This window comes from Urtica dioica, chromosome 4 (genome assembly GCF_054948205.1).
Source record: "Urtica dioica subsp. dioica isolate 48M chromosome 4, U.dioica_male_clone48M_v1_H2, whole genome shotgun sequence".
Taxonomy (NCBI): Eukaryota; Viridiplantae; Streptophyta; class Magnoliopsida; order Rosales; family Urticaceae; genus Urtica; species Urtica dioica.
In genome coordinates, this window is record NC_142759.1 from 19085106 (window position 1) to 19100671 (window position 15566).

The window sequence follows — 15566 nt, forward strand, 5'->3', positions numbered from 1 at the left end:
TACAAACAAGTCCTTATCAGTTTCCGGATTGGCAGCTATGAGGACTCCGTGCTCTGTGACATGGCACCAATGGACGTGGGGCATATACTTTTGGGGCGGCCGTGGCAATTCGATCGGAGGGTGACTCATGACGGCTACACCAACAAGTACTCCCTCAGGCACAAGAATCGTACCATCACCCTCGCACCCCTTACTCCAAAGAAAGTTCATGAAGATCAACTGATGATGCAACAAGAGAGGGAAAGGTTTAGGGCCCTAGAGAAGGGAAAGGAACCAAGGGATGAGGTAAAAACAGAGAGAAAACCCGAGAGAGAAGTGGGGAGTGAAAGAAAGGATAGGGTCATGAAAAACAAAATCGGTGAGAGAAAACAAAACAACTTCTTTGCGGGAAAGAATGATGTGATGAAAGCCTTCTTTGCCAAACAGCCGATGATTTTACTTGTGTACAAGGAGGCTGCCTTATTCTCTAACCAACATGGCGAGGTTCTACCTACTGCCATTGTTTCTCTTTTGCAGGAGTTCAAGGACGTTGTTGTTTGAGACATGCCAACAGGACTACCACCGATTCGGGGGATTGAGCACCAGATTGACCTAGTACCCGGAGCCTCGCTTCCAAACAGACCGGCCTACCGAACCAACCCTGAGGAAACGAATGAGTTGCAACGACAAATCGAGGAACTTTTGTCAAAGGGGTACATTAGATAGAGCATGAGCCCTTGCGCCGTACCAGTTCTATTGGTTCCAAAGAAGGATGGGTCCCAGAGGATGTGCGTGGATTGCCGAGCCATCAACAACATCACGGTCAGGTATCGATTTCCCATTCCTAGATTGGATGATATGCTAGACGAATTACATGGTGCGTGTGTTTTCTCTAAGATTGACTTAAAGAGTGGGTACCACCAAATTAGAATGAAAGAGGGGGATGAATGGAAAACCGCTTTTAAAACTAAACTTGGGTTGTATGAATGGTTAGTGATGCCTTTTGGTTTGACTAATGCACCTAGCACATTTATGCGACTTATGAATCATGTTTTGCGTTCGTTCATTGGTAAATTTGTGGTGGTATACTTTGATGATATTTTGATTTATAGCAAGACCCTGGATGATCATGTCTTACACTTGCGTGAGGTTATTATTGTACTCAAACGTGAACAGTTATTTGCTAACCTTGACAAGTGCACCTTTTGCACCGATCACGTTGTTTTCTTGGGTTTTGTTGTAAGTTCTAAAGGAGTGCATGTAGATGAGGAAAAGGTGAAAGCTATTCAAGAGTGGCCGACACCGACAAATGCAGCACAAGTACAGAGTTTTCATGGCTTAGCGAGCTTTCATAGGCGCTTTGTCAGAGATTTTAGCACGATCGCTGCCCCGCTCACGGAGGTGATGAAGAAACATGTGGCGTTCGCATGGGGGCAAGCACAAGAGGAGGCGTTCACCGCAATCAAAGGAAAATTAGTCAACCCTCCTTGTCTCGCATTACCTAACTTCGATAAACCATTCGAGGTTGAGTCTGATGCATCCGGCGTGGGAATCGGAGCAGTTCTCATGCAAGATCGACGACCAATTGCGTATTTTAGCGAAAAATTGAGTGGGGCCACCCTTAATTACCCCACTTACGACAAGGAGATGTACGCATTGATTCGAGCTTTAGAGACTTGGCAGCACTACCTTTTGCCAAGAGAGTTCGTGGTCCACACCGACCATGAGTCACTCAAGTACTTGAAGGGACAACAAAAGCTCAACAAACGGCATGCGCAATGGATGGAGTTCATCGAGCCGTTTCCATATGTCATCAAGTACAAACAAGGTAAGGAGAATGTGGTAGCCGATGCCCTTTCTCGAAGGTATATTTTACTTTCCACTTTAGATGCTAAACTGCTTGGTTTTGAACATATCAAAGAGTTGTATCTAGAAGACCGAGAGTTTAGTGAGATATTTACGAAGTGTGAGAAGATGGCGTCGGGAGATTACTTTAGGCATGATGGATTTTTGTTCAGGCTTGGTAGACTTTGTGTGCCTAGTTGTTCTCTTCGGGAGTTGTTAGTTAGGGAAGCTCATGGTGGGGGCCTTATGGGACATTTTGGGATAGCAAAAACTCTAGGAGTGATCCAAGAGCACTTTTATTGGCCTCGCATGAAGCGTGATGTTGAGAGGATCTGTGGTAATTGTGTCACATGTAGGAAAGCTAAGTCGAAAGTTCAATCACACGGTATGTATACACCTTTGCCTATTCCTAGCTCACCTTGGGTAGATATATCTATGGATTTTGTGTTAGGCTTGCCTAGGACTAAGCGAGGTCGTGATTCTGTTTTTGTAGTGGTTGATAGGTTTTCAAAGATGGCACATTTTATCCCATGTCACAAAACCGATGATGCTTCTAATGCTGCTGATCTGTTCTTTCGAGAGATTGTTAGGTTGCATGGCATGCCTAGGACGATTGTCTCGGATAGGGATACCAAGTTCTTAAGTTACTTTTGGAAGACCTTATGGGCTAAGTTGGGTACTAGGTTGTTGTTTTCGACTACTTGTCACCCCCAAACTGATGGTTAGACCGAAGTAGTTAATAGGACCTTGTCGACTTTGTTGAGGGCAATAATTAAGAAGAATATCAAAACTTGGGAAGATTGTTTACCACATGTTGAGTTTGCTTATAACCGCGCTATTCATTCATCTACTAAGTTCTCACCCTTTGAGATTGTCTATGGTTTTAACCCACTAACGCCGTTGGATTTATCTCATATTCCTATGTCTGAGCATGTGAATTTAGATGGTGAACAGAAAGCAAAGCTTGTTAAGCAGCTTCACGAGAGGGCACGACTCAACATTGAGCGAAGAACGGAGCAGTATGCACAGCAAGCCAACAAGGGCCGCAAGAGAGTGATTTTCGAACCCGGTGATTGGGTCTGGCTACATATGCGCAAAGAGCGTTTTCCGGAGCAACGCAAGTCCAAACTACAGCCGCGTGGCGATGGACCATTCTAAGTTATTCACAGGATCAACGATAATGCCTACAAATTGGATATTCCTGGTGAGTATAATGTTAGTGCTACATTCAATGTGACTGACTTATCTCCTTTTGATGCAGATCATGATTTAAGGGCAAATCCTTTTCAAGACGAGAGGAATGATGAGGACATGCCCCAAAAGGAGCCGCAAGCAAAATACCAAGTGCCGGAAGGACCAGTGACGAGGGCTCGAGCGAGGAGATTCAAGGAGGAGCTTAACAATCTGATCATCAAGCTCCAGGATGAAGAATGGGACAAGCTCGCAAAGGAGAGAATTCAAGGAAGCCAAGAAACACCAATGAAGAATGTTATTTGGGCTGAATTGAATTAGTCGGACTATTCCTACTTTTCTATTTCAGTTTGTGTTATTTGGGCCAAGACATGTTATTTAAAACGCCCATATGTGTTTGTATTGGGCTGGTTCTTTGTTTTATGTTTATTAGTACTTAAATAAGGCTAAATGGGCTTATTAGGTTATGGGGCCCATGGAGCTACGAATTTGACCTTTGTAAAACTCTATAAATTAAGCCTTTAGGCTGAATGGAAGACACGCAATTTGGTTTCGAGTTAAACACTTTTCTGTGAGGATTTTCATTCTCTCTTTGGTTCGTTTAGAACTATTCGAGTCTCTTACAAAGCGGTGCGTGTAGGAGTTTGAGACCGACTCATCAGACGGCCATTCGCATCCGTCCGTGGCGTCATTCGATCCACCGTCGTTCCTAAATTGTAGACGATCCGTCGCTGTGCTATTGGGGTATCGGGTCTCGGAGCTTAGTCGGCCGAGGTTCGTATCACCGTCGAGAGGCTCGCCAAGGATTACAGGGTCATGAGGCAGAGAGTGCTCGCGATCCTGTGGCTCAAGGAGCTCGAGGACGAGGCAGAGAAGCTCGGCCATCATTGGGAGGATTGCATTGAGAAATTTATCGACAATCACCCCGAGTAAGAAAGAAAGTTTGCTTTCTATGCGTAATGTATTATTTTGTTTACTGTTGGTAGTGTATTATCTAGTCATATTTTGACCATTTGTGCGGTAGTTCAGAAGATGATTAAGGGTGTGTTTTCTGTTTGGATTGAGGGAAATCGGAGGGAAAATGTGTGACTAAAGAGTGGATTCTAATTTTCTTGGAAAATTGGGTAGAAAATGAAATCAATACAAATTTCTACACGTGGGTCTCAAGTTTGTGTGTCTTTCTCTTTTCCTCGTATACACAAGATACAATTATGATTTTTCCTCGTATTTTGACTCTCGCTTGCATTTTTCAAGTTCCAAATGGAGTGTTTCTTCATGACTCATTTTCCTATCATCTCAATATGCGTTAGATTTTATAAGCTACGTGATTTTAGGCACATGGTAGTGGTTTTAGTCTAGGGCAGGATTAGATAGACTTATTCTTTATTTTTTCATTTTTTTTTCTTCAAGCATCGAGAAGCGATCCATCACCTTATCAATATAAGATGCTTGAGAGAGCGACAGAGTCCGGTTCTTCCTATAACAAAAGATTTGGATCCCCAGAATGTATGCGCGCGACTTCTCCTAGATCCTTCATATTGAATTGTTTTGCCAGCCAGACTTTAACCTCGGATAACTTACCCACATCATTACCTATGAGTAATATATCCTCGACATATATTACCAGAAACACAACTTTACCTTCGTGCATTAACTTGTAAACACACGGTTCATCTATTGACTGCTCAAAGTCGAAGCTCTTTACAGTTTCATCGAATCTAATATTCCATGACCTAGATGCTTGCTTTAATCCATAAATGGACTTAAGCAACTCACAAACCTTGGTCTCTTGACCTTCTTCCACGAAACCGTATGGTTGAGCCATATAAATGCGCTCGTCAAGATTGCCATTTAGGAAGGCAGTCTTGACATCCATTTGCCAGATCTCACAGTCGAGAGCTGCAGCTATGGATAGAAGTATGCGGATGGATTTAAGCATCACGACTGGCAAGAAGGTTTCTTCATAGTCAATCCCTTCTTGTTGGGTATAACCCTTAGCCACAAGTCGTGCTTTGAACGTCTCGACGTTCCCATCCTGACCCGTTTTCTTAATCCCTTCAGGAAGGTCTACAAGTTTCCAGACTTTATTGACATACATCGAGTGCATTTCAACTTTCATGGCGTCAAGCCAAAGGTTTGATTCAGAACAAGCCATCGCTTGGCTATAGGAAACAGGGCCATCAATGTCAGAGACGGCTACGAGAGTGTCTCCATAAGACATGTACCTGTCAGGCTTTTGAGTAGCCTTCCCACTACGTCGAAGTACTACTTGACGAGATTTTGATGAGTTAGGTTGTGTTTCTGTTGGGGTAAGAGCAGTTCTTACAGATGAGGTAGAAGCTTCCTCACCCAACTTTTCTTCAAGCGCAATTTTGCTTCTAGGTTTTACGTCTTTCATGAAGTCCTCCTCAAGGAAACGAGCATTTGTGCTAACGAAAGTCTTATCATCCTCGGGACTATAGAAAGTAATACCTTTGGTTTCCTTTGGATATCCAACAAACAGACACAATTCTGACCTACTAGCCAACTTGCTAGTCTTTTGCCTCAACAAGTGTGCAGGGCAACCCCAAATTTTGATGTGGCCAAGATTTACTTTACGGCCAGTCAGAGAGTACCAGGAACCATTTTAGACGGAACTTGGTTCAGAATGTAAGCGGCTGTTTCGAGGGCATATCCCCAAAAGGAAAGAGGGAGTGATGAGTAACTCATCATTGATCTAACCATCTCTATAAGAGTTCCGTTTCTTCTCTCTGACACTCCGTTTTATTGAGGTGTGTCAGGTGTGGTAAGCTGAGAAGCGATACCTTCTTCTTTAAGAAAGTCATCGAACTCTCCAGACATATACTCACCTCCTCGATCGGATCGAAGGGTTTTGATCACTTTGCCAGTTTGCTTTTCCACTAAAGCCCTAAAGACCTTAAATACGTTAAAGGTCTTGGATTTGTGTTTGAGCAAATAGACAAAACCGTATCTTGAGTAATCATCAGTGAAGGTAACGAAGTATTCATATCCTCCACGTGCCTGTTGACTGAGCGGACCACATACATCAGAATGTACTAGTTCCAGCAACTCAGTGGCTCTTCGACCCTTATCGGAGAAAGGTCGCTTGGTCATTTTTCCTTCTATGCAAGATTCACAAGTAGGTAGTGAACCTATTGTAGAGGCTTAGAGTGGACCGTCCCTCACAAGTCTCTTAATCCTGTCTAGACTGATATGATCAAGTCTTAAGTGCCAGAGATGTGCTGATTTTATTAGATCGGAGGATTCAGATAATTTGATCCTCTTTGGCTCCCTAACTATATCATTATCTATTTCAGTGTCTGAAAGAGAAGGTTGAGTGAGATAAATGTAAAAAAGAGCATTCTTCATACATGCATTAGTGACAAAAGAATTATCAGGAAACAAAATACGAATTCCATTCTTAATGAACTTTAAACAATAATCTTGCTCAAGAAGACGAGCAGCGTATATTAAGTTCTTCTCAAATGTAGGAACAAAATAAACATTATTCAAGTTTAAAGAGCATATAGATTTTGAACATATGTGATATAGATATAGTTTTGAAAACATTTTGAAAATTATTTGATTTGGATGACAAAATATTTTCAAGTTTGAAAACGAAAATGGTTTTTCAAAATTCAAACTAGTTTTGTAAAAAATTCAATTTCAATCAAAACATTTTAATCTTTCACATTATGTTTATTATCCTATAAAAACAATTTTTCTCAAGGAAATTTTCTCATTAGTGTTCTATAACTCATGGTAGTGGGGTTTAAAATCCGGAATTATAAAAAACTTGACTTTCGGAACAGCCGCGCACCTTGGAGTAAAATCGCCATAACTGGCTGCTCCTATGTCTTTTAATTGCATTGGAAAGAGGACAAACAGACCTTTAATTTGATTTAATAATCATTAAATTTCGAATTATGAGCTGAGAGTTATGCCACTTTTACTGCGAGTTTTCTCGAGCTCGAAGAAAACTGAAAATAATTAAAGTTCGGAATTTGAGTGCGAAAAAAGAATCGAGTGTAACAGAACGTGTTAGGAAGTTGTTAAAGCTTTTATTTGTGTTTTATTAACATGGTAATAATACGGTATAAAATAAATAACAATAATCATAAAACGAATAAGTAAATAAAAGAAACTAGTAAGACAAGATAACTAGTCACAAAAATTTACCGAAATTTCTCAAACTTTAAAAACAAGTTTTTCATTATAAAAATTAAAAACTTTTAGAACTGATTCTAATGTGTTTTAATAACATCCCAAACTCCTAGAAAATCAACATGATTTTTAATTTAAAGGCATGAGCAATAAATTAAAAAAATCTAAGAAAACAATTCTAACTTGTCACAAAATTAGTAAACTTTCGAAAACGATTTTCAAGCTCATAATTTTAATTACATGTACATGCATATCTTTGACCATAGCTATGATACCATTTGTTGGAATTTATCTAGGGTTAAGAAAATATTTAACGCTTCGAGCAAGTGGCGGAATTTAAAAATTTTCTTTAAAACAAGTAAAACGTTTTTACTAACCTAGACAAAGAGCAAGTACGTATAAATTAAAACTATAAATGAGCATTAAATGTTTACTAACCTTTGAGAAGCTTGAACGTTGAGAAGCCTTTGGAAGGTTGAAACATTCATCTCCCCTCGTAGCACGTCTCTCTTCTTTCCTCGGGAACTCGAGCAACCATGAAAGTTTATATCACAAGAATCACTCGATAAAGAAAGGAATTAGTGTGTGGGCACTTTTAAACACGACGACTCAAGAACAAGTCTAAGAGTCGAAGAGCTAAAACACTAGGTGAAATGTGGACCTAGGTGCAAAAACAAAAACGAAAGAAAACTTAGAGACAGAGAGAGAGGAGGCGGCCACAAGTTCTAGAGAGAGAAGCTCTCAATCTCTAACTTATGTGGAATGAATAAACAATGAGAATGAGTACCTTCGGAAGATACCTAAAAGAACTATAGAGTCTCTAACTCTCAATGTCCCATAACCAGACATCATAGATTCTCCTAACAATCGTACTGAGATCAATAGTCCTTTGATCCTTAGATTGCGAATATATTGTTTTTAAGCAAACCATGAAGAGTTTGTTCATGAAAATCTACATTTGTCTCTTCATATGTTGTTAGGTCTGTTTATGGACTAAAGACTAATGTTTTATCATAAAGCTTCTAACGCGATCGTGAGGCGAGGAGGCAGATTGACAGGGGCGGCATAGTCGGAATATTGCAAAAGATGGATGGAGATTCGAGGGGCGTTGTGTTCGAGAAGAGGACTGTGGTGGCTTTGGATAAAGGGTTGTACGAAAACTACCCTCAGTACGGATAATATTTACAAGACTCTGTCACCGAGCTTTTGGTAGCCGAGGTTTCGAAGAACGTTGTGATAGAGCACACCAAAGATGGGTCCGGGATCGGGGCCGCCCTCTTGGCTGCCTCGAACTCTAAGTACCCCCATTTGAGATTGTTTTCTTTTGTAAGAATGTAATTAATTGGTGTGTGTGTGTGTGTTGTTTTGTTCTTCTTCTCAGTAGTATATTTTGTTGATTGTTTGTTTATGAGTATACTAGAATATGTCTGTAAAGTATTACAATCATTTTTGTAGAGGCACTTTTAGAGCCTCTTGTGTGGCTCTATAAATTATGAGGTGAAACTTCATAAGCCAAATTTATCCCTTGAAGTACTACAAAATGTAGCTAAGAGTTTTGCCGTGAAACAAAAACATGATTTAGGGGGCCAAACTTAACAGGTTTACCTAAAAACCTTTGATTAAATATCCGGAATCTTGTTGCATAGTACACACATCCGGAGTTATGATACATCATCTTTGTTAGGAGTGTAGGAATAAGATGATGTGCAATGTTTACAATTATGTAAGCACACAAATGTGTAAGAGGTTTCAAATAATTTTGGAAAATTTGTACAAAATAGCCATTTGAAATAGAAATAATGGATTATGAAACGTTAACTTATTTAATAGAAATAAAAATAAGGTTCATTAGGTATTTGCCATATTTACAGTTTGATGTTGCTAAATAATCAACATTTCGTAAATCTTAAAGTAAATAGTCACTTTCATATATTTACAGACGTAAATTTAAAATAAATAGCCACTTCTATTTATTTTTATTTAAAAAATTGACCAATGATTAAATTTTTTATATTATTTATTTTTAAATTTTGTATGTTTAAGGATTTATTATTAATTATATCAACTATTTTGTAAATGATACATTCACAATAATTATTTATAAACAAAGAGTTCAAATCTGATATGTGGCCAAGCTTAAAACTTGAGCTCACACCAAGGATAAAATAAACGACATAATTGTTTAAATAAAACGATAATCCTCGCCATTTTACTATTTTTATTTATAACCGTTAGATTAGTATCATCTACGGCTATAAATCAGTGAGATGTGAAACACATTGCACATAGCGTAGGTCATGTTTCTTTTTTCAACCTCGTTTCTCTTTTTCTTCACCGATTTCTCTTCAGCCTCTCTTTCTTTCTTCATCAAATATTCCTCTTTCTTCACCCTCACTCCCATTATCTCTTACGTACGGTAAAGTCACGGAACGACCAATTTAGAGAAGAAAAGAACGTAATCGAGAGAAAGAGAGGCCAAAGAGAGAGAGAGAGAGAGATCGTGTGCGAGACATAGAGCGAGAAAGAGAGTTCGGGAGACAATTGGTTGAAAAGCAAGGATTCAACCACTGGAGTTTATTTAGGTATGCCTCTCCTCGTTTTCCATTGATTATCTTTTGAATTTCAGATACGATATTCTATAATTTATTCGTGCGTTTGATTTGAAGATTCGATGATGAAATTCGTCTTCAGTTTGGGGGGTTTCGGCGAGCAAGTTTTGAAAGAGGAGTGACCCGCGTTCGTCAAGGTTTGAAAGCCATCATCTTCTTAGTCCGAAACCTATTTTTTCCAACTTTATTCATGTCTCTGAAAAACACTGCTCTTGATGCTAATGAAATTCGCTTCGTTTTAGTCTAACACGATTATGCACTTTCAGATTGTAGCTTTTTAATCGAGTTCTTTCTCATTCCAAACATAACCACTTGATTTTTAAAAGCTCTGAGTTGTGTACAATATAACTGAACTATCTCCATTTTTTTTTTGTTCCAACCGTAACGATCTGATTTTTTAAATCTGAGTTGTGTAACTGAACTATCTCAATTTTCTTTCTTTTTCCATTTTATTTTTGTTTATTTATATTCGAATCGAGAAATCTTTAGAATAAAAAGCTGACTATCAAGTTTAGGTTTCAGTGGGTTTCGAAGTAAAAATCTTTGATGTTTTCTTAAAAAAAAATGATTTCAGGTCTTTGAGCATTTCCGGTGTGAGCTTGTGAAGTAGAGAGAGAGAAAATAAAATGCAGAAGCTTCACCGCGTTTTTATTACCGGTCTGTCGCGGACATCGAGTGTGAAAGCCTATCTCTGTGTGGGCTCGAGACTGTCGTCAACGGCATCTGGGAGCGATTTGGGCGTTTCCAACGCGAATGTGGGTCAATCAGACGACGACGGGTACGAGCAATTGATGAGAGAGTTGAAGGACGAGGCTCGTAGCAGCAAGAGGTTCGTGGACGGATGGGCTGGTCGGTTCAAGGAGACGTGCGATCTGGTGAAGCGAGCGCAGGAGCCCGGGGCAAGAGGGTTGCGTCTCAAGGACTTGGAGAAGGCCGAGATGTGTCTTCTTCACAAGAAAAACCCTGAGGTCTACACCGTCGAGAGGCTCGCCAAGGATTACAGGGTCATGAGGCAGAGAGTGCTCGCGATCCTGTGGCTCAAGGAGCTCGAGGACGAGGCAGAGAAGCTCGGCCGTCCTTGGGAGGATTGCGTTGAGAAATTGCTCGACAATCACCCCGAGTAAGAAAGAAAGTTTGCTTTCTTTGCGTAATGTCTTATTTTGTTTGCTGTTGGTAGTGTATTATCTAGTCATATGTTGATAATTTGTGCGGTAGTTCAGAAGATGATTAAGGGTGTGTTTTCTGTTTGGATTGAGGGAAATCGGAGGGAAAATGTGTGACTAAAGAGTGGATTCCATTTTCCTTGGAAAGTTGGGTAGAAAATGAAATCGATACAAATTTCTACACGTGGGTCTCAAGTTTGTGTGTCTTTCTCTTTTCCTCGTATACACAAGATACAATTATGATTTTTCCTCGTATTTTCACTATCGCTTGGATTTTTCTAGTTCCAAATGGAGTGTTTCTTCAAGACTCATTTTCCTATCATCTCAATATGCGTTAGATTTTATAAGCTACGTGATCTTGGGCACAGGGTAGTGGTTTTAGTCTAGGGCTGGATTAGATAGACTTAATCTTTTTTTCATTTTTTTTTCTTCAGATTCTATGAGTCTCGTGACCGGGAATTCCACGTGGCATCCGTTTCTCGCAAACCCGACTTTAAAGTTATGCCAGAGGATTGGGATGGTACCCCCAGAGATGCGGATGAAGTCCATTTCGAGATATCTCAAAGGGAAGATGAAATTAAGTATCAAAAGTTTGTCCGGAAGTTGGAGCTCCTCAAAAGGAAAGTAAGTCTTCTCTCTACATCTTTCCCTGTGAAACAAAAAAACAAAAATTAATTCCTTAAAATAAGTTTGATAAAACTTGCGAGAACTGCTTAGGTGGCGGGGGAGATATTTTGCCACAAGTACAGCAGACACCGTCCTGCGGAAGGGTGGAAATTAACGGTTGAAAAACTGGGAAAAGGCGGCAAGATGAGGTTCGTGAGCATGCCAGACGGTTCCACTCGACGCCTCAACGAACTCGAGATGATGTTTCAAAGACTCGAAGCGCCTCGCTCGCGTTACGCTACTACTTCCAAGGACGCCATATCATGAATTAACGGTTTTTTTTATTTATTAGTTTTTTTATAACAAGTTCACCAGCTTATTCGGAACACTTTTTCTTTCCCTTTGAGAAACAGCTGGGAGTGAAATTGATCTGGTGGATAATTATTATTATTTTTTTAATACCTCTCAGAAGTTGATTTCATCTTTCAATTGGTGTTATGCGCTGGTTTTTGGTAATTTTGTTCATTTTGTAAGGTTTCTGTTTTGCTCTCTCTCTCGTTTGCATGTTATATTCTCAACGGTGGAAATCTTATCAAGTTATATTGGCATCTTATCAGGTTATAGTTTAACTGAACTCTTAGGTCATGTTGGTTCGAGCTAGGTGGAATTCTTGGTTCCAGAGAATCAGAGGTGGTAATGGAAATGTCCTTAATCAAATTCTTATGTTTGGTTTAAGAATTTCAAATATGTGTAACTAGGCAGAACTCTGTGCTTTTGCACCAGAGTATAGCCACGCGGCCCGGCTCTTCGCGTATTTTGCTATTTTTGCAGCAACGTTTTGTACGAATGTAATTAATTGGTGTGTGTGTGTGTGTGTGTTTTTTTTTTTAAATACTTGCTCTCAGTAGTATATTTTGTTGATTGTTTGTTTGTAAGTATACTGGAATATGTATGTAAAGTATCACAATCATTCTTGGTGATACTTTTTTTGGAATTCTTTTACGTTCTCTTTGTTGGGTTTGTTTTTTGACATGTATGTTATAATGTTATGCACCGAACAATGGTGGAGTCAGATGTGAACGCGAGGAGGCAGATTGGCAGGGGCGGGCATAGTCGGAATATTGCAAAAGATGGAGGGAGATTCGAGGGGTGTTGTGTTCAGGTAGAGGACTGTGGTGGCTATGGACGGAGGGTTGCGAAAACTACCCTCAGTACAGACAGTATTTACAAGACTCTGTCACCGAGCTTTTGGGAGCCGAGGTTTCGAAGAACGTCGTGATAGAGCACACCAAAGACGGGCCTGGGATCGGGGCCGCCCTCTTGGCTGCCTCGAACTCTAAGTACCCCCATTGACTATTGAACGCTGGTGTACGAATCTCGAAACTGCCACCGCGCATTTCTCCGGCGAGCCTGGCCTTGTCCAACTGTCCGGCAACACACCAGCTCCGGATGAGAACGATGCCGATATGCTCATCGGGGAAGATGAGGGGAGCTTCTCGACGACGAGTTTCAAGGAGGCTCCGTCGCAGAGCTTCTCGACGACGATCTTCAGGGAGGCTCCGTTCCTCTCAAGGCTGTAGTCACGCTCAATGTCGTCGTCGATCATCATCACCACCACCATCACTGTCTTTTTCTTCTGTTTTCAGCTTTTAGGATTTTTGCCATCGAACTGTGGAATAAATATTTTGAAAGGAAGATTAAATATTTTGACATCTACTTCTTCTTTTTCTTCTTCTGGTTTATAGAATAATGGATTAAAGTAGAAAGTGAAGTGAACTAAATTTTGAAAATTTAGATTATTTATTTTGAAAATAATTAAAGGTATATTAGTACTTTTACTATAAGTAGCTAAAATTCACTAACTTATGAAACATTGACTATTTTTCTAAACATAAAAATCCTAAAATAATTGATATACCACTAGAGGAGATAAAAAGAGCAAGTGATTAACCATTAGGTCCGCTAAAGAAAGGAAAGAAAACCCTAAAGTAGGGACCATCTAGAAATCCTTTATATTATCATAGAATAATTTGACTGCTAATATTCTGATCTACCAAACCCTAAAAAATCCATTCATAGTTCATACTGCACATACACATATATATGTATATATACACACTCCGGGGGACGGAGCTAGAGAAGCTCATCAAGATGACTAATTTGAAAAAAAAAATTGAGAGTTAATTTTTAAATTTTTAAGGTAAATAGATGTAAAACTTTTAAAAGGGGTCAAAAGTGATTTTTTTTTTACCTACTTAGCTCTCTCTCTGTATATATATATATATTCATACTAAGATTTAAGTTTCACTAGGTCTCATTAGGGGCTTAAGTCTCCTCAAATATTTTTTTTTACACATTTTACTCAAATTTAAAATTTTTTTCTTATTTTTTACCTAAAATTTTACAAACTATCCTCAACTAAAAAACTTTATTCTAGTTCATCCTAAGTTTGAAGTCCAGCTACTTCCATAATATATATATATATATATATATCTATATATATATATATATATATATCTATATATATATATATATATAAGAAAAAAAATTTAAATTTGAGTAAAATGTGTAAAAAAAATATTTGAGGAGACTTAAGCCCCTAATGAGACCTAGTGAAACTTGAATCTTAGTATGAATAAATATATATATATATATATACACACACATATATATATATATATATATATATATATATATATATATATTTAGTTGAGTATTATTAGCTGTTTACTAAAAAGACTGATCTCAGCTCTAATAGTTATGAGTTATGACTCATGAGCGGAACAAGTACAGTTATTATTTGTGCAATAAACGGTGATTGGTTATATAAATCGATATATTACACCCAAAAAAAAAAAAGTCACCTTTCCAATAAAGTTGGTCATGGGATCCAATTTCCCGTATTATTAGTACCATATGAAAAAAAAGAATTTTTTTTATTATGAAATGTGGTACCAAAACTTTTATCACAGAACTATCCGAGAAATGGAAAGGAACTATGATCCCCGTTTAGCACCATTTAATATTATATTTTTAAAGTTGTATTTTTTTAATTGAAAATATAAGATTTTTTTTAAAAATACATTCATGATTAAAATAAAAAAATATAAAAATGAGAAATATGGAAATCCCCGAACCGCGATATATGGTACCAAGAATTTCCGATACCGTAAAAAATTCCGAGATTTTTCGTTACTATTTTTTACGGTTCTAGGAGTCCAATTTCCCACAAAATATGGAGCAGGACCAGAAGATCTCATTTCCCGAGTTCCATATGGCTAGCTTTACTTTCTAGGATACTAATTTTTACGGTTTCAGGAGTCCAATTTCCCACAAAATATGGAGCGAGACCAGAGAATCTCATTTCCCGAGTTACATATGGCCAACTTTACTTTCTAGGTTAAAAAATTAATAATAATTACTCTATTAATGAGTCTTTTTTTATTTTATTTTATTTTTATAAATATTTTGGCTTTAAGTCATTCATGATTAAGTATGATTACGTGCATAATTACTATTAAGGATGTGATGGTTTGTGCATGTGAATGTGATGACATTTCAAGTCCAATATGCATCACAACTATATTTATATATCATTCAAACTAACACCAATTTGTTCAATATTATTTTAATTAATTTCGTTGATTTTCCACGCCACCAATTTTGTTATTGATTGTATTGGAAACATCATCGAGATCCAACATATGCATGTACCTATCGCCAGGTATGAATAACACATGATACACGAATTTCTCTGTGATATCACTTACAATTTTCGACGTTTTGAATGTATCCCACAAGATTCGACAAGTCTAAATCCGAATTGCACCAAGAGAAACTAAAATCCAAATTAGAGATCAAATTATTTATCTCCGTCCAAACTAATTTATAGATTATGTTTCCACATATCATCTGGTTTTATTTTAAATTTTGTTATCTAAGAATATCTCTACATACAAACTTTCCAAAAAAAAAAAAGATAAACAATGGGGTTCCACCACGTGGAACT

The 15566-nt window shown here is 38.3% G+C and overlaps 1 protein-coding gene across 1 annotated transcript; it reads left to right on the plus strand.

Moving 5' to 3' along the window:
- Positions 1 to 9468: 9468 nt before the first annotated feature.
- Positions 9469 to 12186, plus strand: GCD1 (ribosomal protein L20). Its single transcript, XM_089612698.1, has 5 exons — positions 9469 to 9761; positions 9846 to 9925; positions 10363 to 10908; positions 11386 to 11575; positions 11669 to 12186. The coding sequence occupies exons 3-5, from the start codon at positions 10415 to 10417 to the stop codon at positions 11882 to 11884; spliced, it is 900 nt and encodes a 299-aa protein (XP_089468824.1). The 5' UTR covers positions 9469 to 9761; positions 9846 to 9925; positions 10363 to 10414; the 3' UTR covers positions 11885 to 12186.
- Positions 12187 to 15566: the final 3380 nt, after the last annotated feature.

What these genes read in the sequence shown, in the direction of transcription:
- GCD1 (XM_089612698.1), top strand. Translation starts at nt 10,415, where the DNA reads ATGCAGAAGCTTCACCGCGTTTTTATTACCGGTCTGTCGCGGACATCG. An exon ending in TTGCTCGACAATCACCCCGA is followed by an intron (nt 10,909 to 11,385) that starts GTAAGAAAGAAA and finishes TTTTTTCTTCAG; the next exon opens with ATTCTATGAGTCTCGTGACC. An exon ending in TGGAGCTCCTCAAAAGGAAA is followed by an intron (nt 11,576 to 11,668) that starts GTAAGTCTTCTC and finishes AGAACTGCTTAG; the next exon opens with GTGGCGGGGGAGATATTTTG.